Source organism: Akebia trifoliata, chromosome 11, assembly GCF_017979445.1.
Source record: "Akebia trifoliata isolate Shusen 1 chromosome 11, ASM1797944v1, whole genome shotgun sequence".
Taxonomy (NCBI): Eukaryota; Viridiplantae; Streptophyta; class Magnoliopsida; order Ranunculales; family Lardizabalaceae; genus Akebia; species Akebia trifoliata.
Genome location: NC_141385.1, coordinates 10,397,960 through 10,407,978, shown reverse-complemented (window position 1 = coordinate 10,407,978; position 10,019 = coordinate 10,397,960). Strand labels below are relative to the sequence as shown.

At 34.7% G+C, this 10,019-nt stretch overlaps 1 protein-coding gene across 3 annotated transcripts; it reads right to left on the bottom strand.

Annotated features, from left to right (window-relative positions):
• Window positions 1-2,106: 2,106 nt before the first annotated feature.
• Window positions 2,107-7,788, bottom strand: LOC147390860 (serine/arginine-rich splicing factor RS31-like). Of its 3 annotated transcripts, none has more exons than XM_086458359.1 (6): window positions 7,639-7,788; window positions 7,316-7,465; window positions 3,531-3,643; window positions 3,100-3,335; window positions 2,560-2,871; window positions 2,107-2,455 (listed from the first exon to the last, which is right to left on the bottom strand). In XM_086458359.1, the coding sequence occupies exons 2-6, from the start codon at window positions 7,419-7,421 to the stop codon at window positions 2,425-2,427; spliced, it is 798 nt and encodes a 265-aa protein (XP_086314485.1). In that variant the 5' UTR covers window positions 7,422-7,465; window positions 7,639-7,788; the 3' UTR covers window positions 2,107-2,424. The 3 variants fall into 3 exon arrangements, with proteins under 3 accessions (XP_086314485.1, XP_086314487.1, XP_086314486.1); XM_086458361.1 differs by having other exon boundaries at window positions 3,100-3,332; XM_086458360.1 differs by having other exon boundaries at window positions 7,316-7,457; window positions 7,639-7,771.
• Between the last annotated feature and the right edge of the window lie 2,231 nt (window positions 7,789-10,019).

The following is a 10,019-nucleotide window of genomic DNA, read 5'->3' as shown; positions in this document are numbered from 1 at the left end:
ATCATCTTGGTGGGCCGACACACTATAAATCAGCTTGATTGATGATCATAGTCATTAGATTAAAAAAAAAAAAAAAATCATAGGCATTTTAGAAAGAATTTGGACTTTCTTTAGGCTTAAAGAGGTCTACAAGGAGGTGAAATGCAAACTTAAATGTGTAGGTTTGAAAATAAATAGAACCAAGATTGATTACGAGGAATATAAATTTACCATCAACACATGGGATTAGTAATGTTGAGTAAAAAATTGATGATTTGGAAAGATCGCGAGCAAACTCTTTCAGTATCTTGAGTTTATCATAGATAAGGCTGGAGAGATTGACAAAATGTTTTCCCTAAGATCAATGTTGAATGGTTAAAATGGATATGTGCTTTTTGGAGTGCTATTGTATACATTTATACAAATCAAATTAAAAGAAAAAAGGGTAAATTACACTTTGACACCTTATAGTTTAGCATAATTTCATTTTGACACCCTAATATTTTGATAATTCCACTTATCTCCAATTTTGGTCTTATTTTACTATTTTACTCTCTTATTTTATGTTATTTTTTATTAGAAAAAATAAATTTTAAAACAATAAAAAAAAATGTCCCCACGTAGGCATTCATTGAAGTCATTTTTTCATAGGCATATTTTTATTTATAAAAAGAAATAACAATTTTAAAAGGGTGAAATGATCCTCTATAAAAGGAATTTAACTAATAAGTTAGACATCAAAAGATTCCTTAACCAATTAAAAAAATCCTTGAGATATAAAGTTTGGATAACGATACTTTTGAGTAGTAACTTATACTGAGACTCACATCTTTTTCGCATAACACCTTTTGGGTTGGACTAGTCCCTACAGACGTCTTGTTCTCTTGAAAATTTTCTAATGTGTGACTAGTTAAATCAAGAGGCCACCCAAGTTTGGACACATGACCAAAGGGAGCAAATCCTTGTTACTAGCTTTACCACTAAGCCAACCCCCCCTCCTCGGGTAAGTAGAGTAATGAGCCACATTTGTCCCAATGATATTCGAGATAATCAAATACTTCCATTGAAACCACCAAATAGGATTATTCTCAATGGAGCTTGCTTGGTTTTCCGATCAGTCGATCTTGTGCCAATCCAATAAGACTAAGCAGATTGGAACTCTTATGGATCTCAACATTTGGATCCAAATTGATGCAAAGGCCATTGAATCATATCTGGGTAGATGAAAATACATGTTATATCAATACAAATCATATACTGTACACGACAGCAAGAAGAGTCATCTACCATGGCAAATTGGCCAAAATCCGACTAAAGTATGATTAATTATAGTGATGGCAGATAAGGTTCAGGCCTTTTGAGTTCATCGGTGGATTCCTTTTTCTTTTACTTAGAACCAATAAGTGGATTGATCAGCTCGGATAGTCATTTGCAGGAATTACTCTTTCGGGCATATGGATAAGATGAGTAAAGAGACTTCAGAGGCTATGAAGAGAGATTTAGATGGGAGAAGCAGCACTTGGTGAACTCTGGAACTTGACGGTGAGCCAAGTATTGGGTACAAAAGCTTTATAAAGGCATTTTAAATCTTTTTTGCCTTCTTCCATGTCATTATAGAATATTATCAACTTCGTTTCAGAGTTTATATTAGGGTCATCACAAACAACTTTGGATTTTATAATGAATCCACTACATATCTACCAAATAATCAATGAAACCTTCAAAAAAAAAATTAATAATAATCTATAACTGTCCTAAAATTTTAATACATGAAATTGTAATTCATTCTCACAAAAATCAATCACATTTCTAAGCTTCTCATCCTCCAAACAATCCATTCTAACACTCATAATCTCAAGACAGCAAAATTGATATTCGAAGTTGGACCTCCCATCAAAATGATGTTCAAAACAAGACTCACAAAATCAATCATTTCCAAGTCTCTTATCATTGAAACAATCCATTCTGACACTCAAAACTTCAAAACAACCAAATTGATATTCAAAGTTAAGACCAACAGCCAAATTGACGTTCAAAACAAGACTCGCAAAATCAATCATATCTAAGACTCATGCTCTTGAGCCTTCTTGTTAGGGATCTCAACATAAATCTATTGGAAAAAAAAAATGAAAATAAGAAAACTTCCATTTAATCTTTGCAAAAGGGAGACAAACAATGATATTCTCATACCAGCTATATCTCAACAAGATACTTAACACTAGAAAACTAAAAATCTGTCTCAGCCACTACTATATCAGTAATGTAAACCCACCCTATATGATGAACCAAACATTTAAAGATTATAGCATTAGCAATTGGACCATATGACCTCTTTCCACTGGAATAAAAAAAGAACCTACCCTAATACCAACATTCACAACTTTTAACATCCATAACATTAGCAAACCTACCCAATATCACCCCCTTCCAAAGCTGCACTTCACTTCATGTCCTTGACCGCCGAACAGGTGAGCCACTGTTACAGCCAAGAGAGGTCATGCTCAACAATGATAAATCAGACACATAAAGAAATAATGCAAAATTATACTACCATGTTAAAATAGAATATGTCTTATATACCTTGGGTATCTACCATAATCAGGACTTCGATCCCTGTTGTATGATGGGCCATTGTATCTTTCATACTCTGGACTGCGAGCACGTCCATAATCAGGACTACGGGCCCGCCCATAATCAGGACTGTGGGTCCGCCCATAATCTGGACTGCGGGTCCGCCCATAATCAGGACTTGGTCGCCCCCTACGGTCCACTGGACTTCTAGAACGGTCATATGGGCTGCCACTGCGACCCGCATAACCTCTTCTAGGGCTGTCACGCTCACCATCGTCCCTCAAAGCATATTCAACAGACACCACTCTATCTAAAATCTTGCTGCAAATTCAAGTACAGAAATCGGTCAAAGTTGCTACTAACCTAGATGAGCACAAAATTGAAATCCAACGTTTAAAAAATAAAATTTTGATCGATAAAGATAATTTTATTGATAAGGAGAAAAAGAAGGGTGGTAAAGAAGACCAACCCGGACAATAAGGGCAACAAGGGCAACAAAAAGGATAAAAAAAGAAACATAAAAGATACAGAAGCTCCATAACTACTAACCTCATGTGGGTAGCTTCGAGAGCTTTAGTAGCTTCTTCCTGTGTTTCAAACTGCACAAATGCAAAGTTCCTTCGTATTCTCACGTGCATAACCTTCCCGTATGGTTCAAAATGCCTCTCAATGTCTCGAATCCTTGTGTTAATTGGATCAAAATTGATCACAAACAGTGTTTTAGTGGGCCTCTGGTTTGCCATTGCCTTGGACCCATCACGATGCCGTGAACCACGCTCCCCCTGCTGGAAAAGAATGATAAAAGGGAAAATTCCAATGGAATAAGTAACTTTCATATATGTCAACACATTGTTGTATCAGTGGTTTCATGGTTGAGACCACAGTTTAACAGTTAATGTCCGAATAAAGTAAAATAAAAACTCACAATAATGATATAGAGAGGAGGAATTTAAGAATGAAGGTAAACAAAAAAAAATTACCCTTGCCCATTCCACAGAAAGCCTGCGTCTACTGTAACCAAATGGTGTATTATCAAGACGTCGGATGGCATCTTCAGCATCACGCTCGTCATCAAAGTACACAAAAGCAAACCCTGCATCAACATAACATGTTAGAGGGAGTACTGCGATGATGAAAAAAATATTTGGTTTATATTCCTATTGAATGGGTTCTCAGTATGATAGCCAAATCATGATCTATTTTCCCTGGTAAGAACAAAAGAATACAACACCTGCAAAATAGGTGAAGGCCTGATGCACATAAGGATGTCAATAATGGAGTGGCCTTTGCATGATGAACTAAATCAAGGTGATTTGGCATAAAAGTTAAACCCAAAGAATCATTGCGGAGTATGCTTCGCCATTCACATAGCAAGTGATCAGTAGAAGTAGGCATGGCATGGCATGACTGATTTGATTGATCCATCTATGAACAGTAGTAGTAGGCATGGCATGACAGATCCCTCTATGATCATTTCTTGTAAAATGGCAAGACTAAATCATGGTGATGGCATATATAATTTAAATCCAAAGAGTCAGAACTGAGAAGTCATTGCTGAGCATGCTTCACCATTCAAACAGCAAGTGATCAGTAGAAGTAAGCAAGGCATGACTGATTTGGTTGATCCATCTATGAACAGTAGTAAGTGTAGACAAGGCATGACTGATCCCTCTGTGAACCATTCTTGTACAATGGCAACTTTAGGGGCAGTCTGGGGGGGTGAGTGATGAATGATCGAGTGAAGGAAATGCAAGATGATGCCATTTGTGAGTGGTAGGAGGATTTCCTTTGCCATGGAAGGTTTTTGCACAGAAGAAGATGAGCCAGGTTGGGAGCTCGGTTCCTGCGTCAAAAGAAGCATTAAATACGGAAGTCCTTTCCCAATGAAATTGTAATATTGTTGCTGTCAGTTTTTAATCTCTGTCATGAAGAGACAGGACATAGCTACTACCAGTGGTTTGAAAGATTTTAAAGCTTAAAGCTCAGAGACTTTGCTCAAGAGCATCCCAAGGTTTATTAAAACGCATAGAAGCATATGAGGAATATCACCTCTGTTGTGTGGATTTGTCCAAACCGTATGAGTCACGAGTCAAAAAGTGTGTGGACAAGGATTTGAACTCAATACCAACTTGACTTTTAAAGAGGAAAAAATTGTGTGTTTTTATGAAGTAAGAAGATTAGGGTTACCAGTTACCAGAGTGTAGCCTTGTTTCTTAAACTTGAAAAAATCTAACACATTGAATTGAGATAAGAGGTAGAAAGAATGGGATTAATGTCAAATTTCGTTTTTCCCCCTTTTTTTTTTCCAACTTTTGGAACCCTAAAAAAACCGAAATGGATGTCAAATGACAGAAAGCAGATACGTTATATTATTTATCTTGATATTTCTCTTTTCTAGCATTTTGTTCTTTAAAGTCCCATTTTGCATAAACACACTCTTTCTCATAGAATGGGGATGACTGCAAAAGAACGCAGAACAAATGGAGAGATAAGTGAAGAGTTTGAAGTCTAGAGGGTTTTGCGTAGGGTATCTTTTTAAAGGATTTTTCAACTGAGCACCATCTCCCTATTTCTCCTAAAATTTGAATTTCAGACACCAAAACAAAACTAAATTAAGAAACTTGCAAGAGATAAAGCCAATTCACCGCCTAAAATTAATTCACTCAACAAATAAATCCAAGTTTTCCTCGAAAGTTAAATCATTTGCAACTGAAATTGTGCAAAAAACCAAGAGACTGGAAAGGAAATGATAGAAATTCTGAGTAAAACTCGATTCTTGATCGAGAATCTTGAAACCAAAAACATAAACCCAGTGTTGTCAAATGCAATTGCATATGATATTTTCTAGGGTTTCTAGTTCATGATGCCATGGTATACAAAAGTATACAATATGCAATAGGATATTACTCCAATGGGCAAAGATCTGACTATTGGAGCATTAAATTCAAGGTTTTTTTTTAATTCTATCTTCTCCTACAATTACCCCCTATTCCTGCATTATTCTAAGTTATTTCTTTTATTCTTTCACTCACATATATTCTTTTTAAGTTTTTTTTTTTTTTTTACCTTATTTTTTCAAAATATTGAGTTTACTAACACAAGATAATAATATCCAATGATTAAACTATTAAAGTAGAATCCACTCATCTGGAACTAGAACTTGATAATTAAAGTAGGCTACATTCTTATCATGAATAGTATATATATTATTGATTATTTAGCTTCTTGAGTTCTTTTATTCGTGTTACTAAATGTAATCAATTTTATTCAATTTGAAAAATGAGTGCTATCCAAATATATTGTTATAGGTTTGTTTTTATTTTCTTATATTTTTCTCATTTTTTAAACATTTTCCCTTTTTTCTTATTTTTTTAATGTTGTTATTTATTTATTTTTAAATAATTTTTTTTGGTGCAATATGCGACCACATATGCGCACAGCATATGCTGGTCACCCATGGTCGCATATGCTATTTGATAACATTGCATAAACCACTCATAACATAGCTTCCAAAGGAAGAAAAAAATAATGGAATAGTACTCATTATACCACACACTCAGCCACAATAGCTAGAAACAATACCCTGACATTTACCTAGAAAGATTAAAATATCATCTCGTAACTTATATTCACAAGTTAATAATTACTCATTAGTTAATCTAATTCTCAAACAATCTATCACAAAGATTTGGAGTTGGATAAATGAATCATGTTCTTTTATTCCACTTCCAAAGCCAACAACTATAATCTCAAACTAATAATTGCAACAATGCATATCATGTTTTACACCTTAGTAACACAAAATACATAACAGATCAGAAATCCTTTAATCTAACGTAAATAAAACCAAGCTTTCTAATATCCAACTAAATACTCCAACCATCATACCCATTCACCATCTCTTACTCAATAGATCATACTGCTTCAAATATTATTCAACTAAAGAAAATGTCTAAGAGCAACTCCAACGCACAACCTATCTCACTAACATCCCCTTTCATTTGCCGTTTTGGGCTGTGAAATCTAAAATAGGGGTCTCCAACGCATGAACCATCCCAGAACTTGTTTTTGGGTCTTGGGATTTTCATGGCCCAAAAAAAAAGTTGCTCCAACTCCTCCATTTTTTTGGAGGGAAAAAAATCACACAGTTAGCTGAAAATATTATAATTTCAGACCATTTGAAATCTGACTTGAATTAAAAAATATTAAAATATTTATGCATAGCAATTTTTGGGTAGCACGATTGGAGTCCATACCCCATGAATATCCAAAGTGGTTATCCATAAGCCCATGGCTACCCATTTATGGGTATGGAAATGGGTATCCCCTTCGATGTTAGTACAATACCACCTATTAAGTTTCCACTTATTTATCAATCTCTGTAATGGTTACAACTCGAGAATCCCACCAATATATGTAAAATTTCGAAGAATCTCAATAACCCAAACAACACAGATGTTGAAAGAGGATGCCAAGATTTCAAATGGGTGAAACAATAGGAAAGAAAAGGACTCCTAATAACGACAATACGTCAACTTTCCATGTATTTCCCAATCTATGGAATAGGTACAACGTGAGAATCACTAAAATATATGTAAAATTTCAAAGAATCTCAATAACCCAAACTGCACAAAGATGTTCAGAGGGGATGATGCCCACATTTAAAATGGAAGAAACAAATTAAAGGGGAAAAACAAAAACCCAGAATCAAAAAACATGATACACTATGATCTCGTTTACTAGTCTAAAAAAGAGAGAACTTTACCAGATTTTATGTCGACCCGTTCCACCCTTCCATATTTGGAGAACAAACGCTCCAAATCAGATTGACGAGTCTCGTACTCAAAATTACCACAGAACACAGGCCTCATCCTTGAAATCTCAACGAGAAAACACTTTCAGATACCCTGAAATCCTGTAAATCAGATCAAACAAAGAAAACCCTAAGACTAAAATTAGACACATAAACCAAACCCTAACGTGCTTCCAAAACCCTAAAAAAATATGAACTCAGAAGAAACTGAAACAGAATAGAATCACAGAGAAAACTATAAAACAAAAAACAAAAAATTGCAGCACAGATCGAACCTTAAAGAGAAGAATCGAAATCAAGCAAAACCCTAAACGTAAGCGCTTGCTTGAACTGGTGAAAGAATCTTTAAATAATCAACGATTGCCGAGTCAGAGTTTGCTGTGAAAAGCTTACATCAAACAATTATACGAGACTCTACTAGCACGAAACCTATCAATTAGGGCCTTCGCATTTATAGCCCGCAAAGATAGGGCCGGGGATTCAAAAAAGTTTCGGCCCATCAAATTTTGGTTGGGCCAGGGCTTAATAGTAATCAATCCAGTCGAGCCCGGCCCTTATAGGTATAGGTCTACCATTTATAATATGTATAGTTAGGTTAGATGCATGGTCTTTGTATTAAAATTTCATAAAAAGAAAGTAATTTATCAATTCTCATTCATAATCATTAGTGGTTAAATAAGACATAATTTTAGTTTCTATAAGATAATCTTCTCGTACAGAATAAAACATTTTTCATTAAACGTTTTTATTCGGTCTGAATAGGCCGGTCTAGGGCTTAGTCATCACAGACCCAATAGGTGGTCAGGCTGGCCTTATTCGAGCCCACCTCTTCAGGGCTATATTAGGCTATATGGATAGAACCCAGGTCTTTAGGGCCAGGTTAGAGCTTAACCAAGCCCGGCCCGAACCCAACCGTATAGCCCTACTTAACGTCAAACCAATATACTTTTTTGATGTCAATCCATCCTTGATCGATGGCAATTATTTTTACGTTAATGATTTTCTGACTCAAAAATTTTCACTCAGTCTGTACTTGGCTAACGTGGAAGGGTTCAGAACCGTTGATCTTTTTCCTTGTGTACCCCGAAGAAAAAGATCTATGGTTTTGTGCCCTTGCCACATCAACCATGTACATACCGACTGAATATTTTCGAGTCAGAAAATCACGATTCTTATTTGTATGGTTTGATATGATGTATTTAGTCCTTGGTTGTCAAATCCTTCCTAATTTATATACACATCACATGTTGATGTATCCATGACTTTTAAATCAAGAAGGGTTTATATTTGTTCACAAAGATTATATGATGGATACCTTGATTTTCTTGTAAGTAAACTAATCACACAACACTTAGTGTGAGATTATTTCGTATCGAGCTCAAGGTTTTGCCAAATCTTAGTTACTCGACTTTGATAATTTCTCTCTAAAGTCACGCAATGAAACAAACCCGTAGGTTGTGTTTGGATTGAGAGAAATGGAAAGAAGAAAAGAGAAAATAAATGAGTTTCTTTCCATTTCCCTTGTTTGGATTGTTAAGTGGGGAGAGAAGAGAAAAGAATTGAAGAGGAGAGGAGAGGAGAGAAAAAAAAAGGTGAGTTTTCTTTCTCTCCAGAGGTGGAGAGAAGAGGAGAGAAACCCTTTTAAAATATTTTATAATTCCAACTCTACTCATACGTGTCTTTTAAGATATTTTAAACTTTCAAAGTTGTCTCAAGTTCTCTCTTGTCAATCCAACACGGTGGATAGTTTCTCTTTTCTTCTTTTAATGAGTTTCTCTTCTCTCCTCTTCTCTCAATTCAAACATTGCCTAGTCCTTTTATTCTCAAATACTTATTTTAATCTCCAAGTTTGAATTCGCATACCAAGGAACAACAAGTGATTCTTTGCTTCACCTTCACAACCATCACTTGGTTGAAACAAATAGAACACGTGTATTGTTGTTGAATTTATTCAAAGGCAAAGTTGCATAGAAGATGTGGTGTCAATGATATTTCTTTCTCAATACATATTTCTATGGAAGCCATTATTATCACATTTTAAAGGTCAAGCAAATATGATCACAATGAGAATATTCTTGATTTTTTTTTTTTTTTTTTACTAATTTTTTTTTAAAGACTATTTAAAATAAACAAGACTTGAAACATTAGGGTAAAAAGTCATTTAAGTGGGGTCCAAAAATGTGAGTTGCCAAACAATGTTTTAAAATTTTGGGCCGTAATCAAACTTAGCTAACTCAAACAACATGTTTTAAAAACTCGTTATCTCAATCTCAAAGCCTACCAGGAGAGAAAGTCAATATGGATCGTCCATCACATTGACTCATTCAATATCCAAGATGACACCTACAATATTTTAAAAATATGGGTTGGCTATTAATAGGGTTTTTGTGTTTTTTTTTTTTATATAAAAGAATTAATCTTGTATTAATTTAAAAAAATATTATCTATCTAAAAACAATATTTTGTGACTTAACATGAGAACATCTACTAATCCACCTTATAATATTTATAAAGAATTTATTATTTAAATAAAAAATAATTTTAAACTCTTTAAATCGTTTGAATACTGGATGACTCGGTCGAGTCAACTCGGTACAGTTATAAAGAAATCGCAAACAGGACATTGTAGTAACCCATGTAAAAGTAGTAGAAAAAA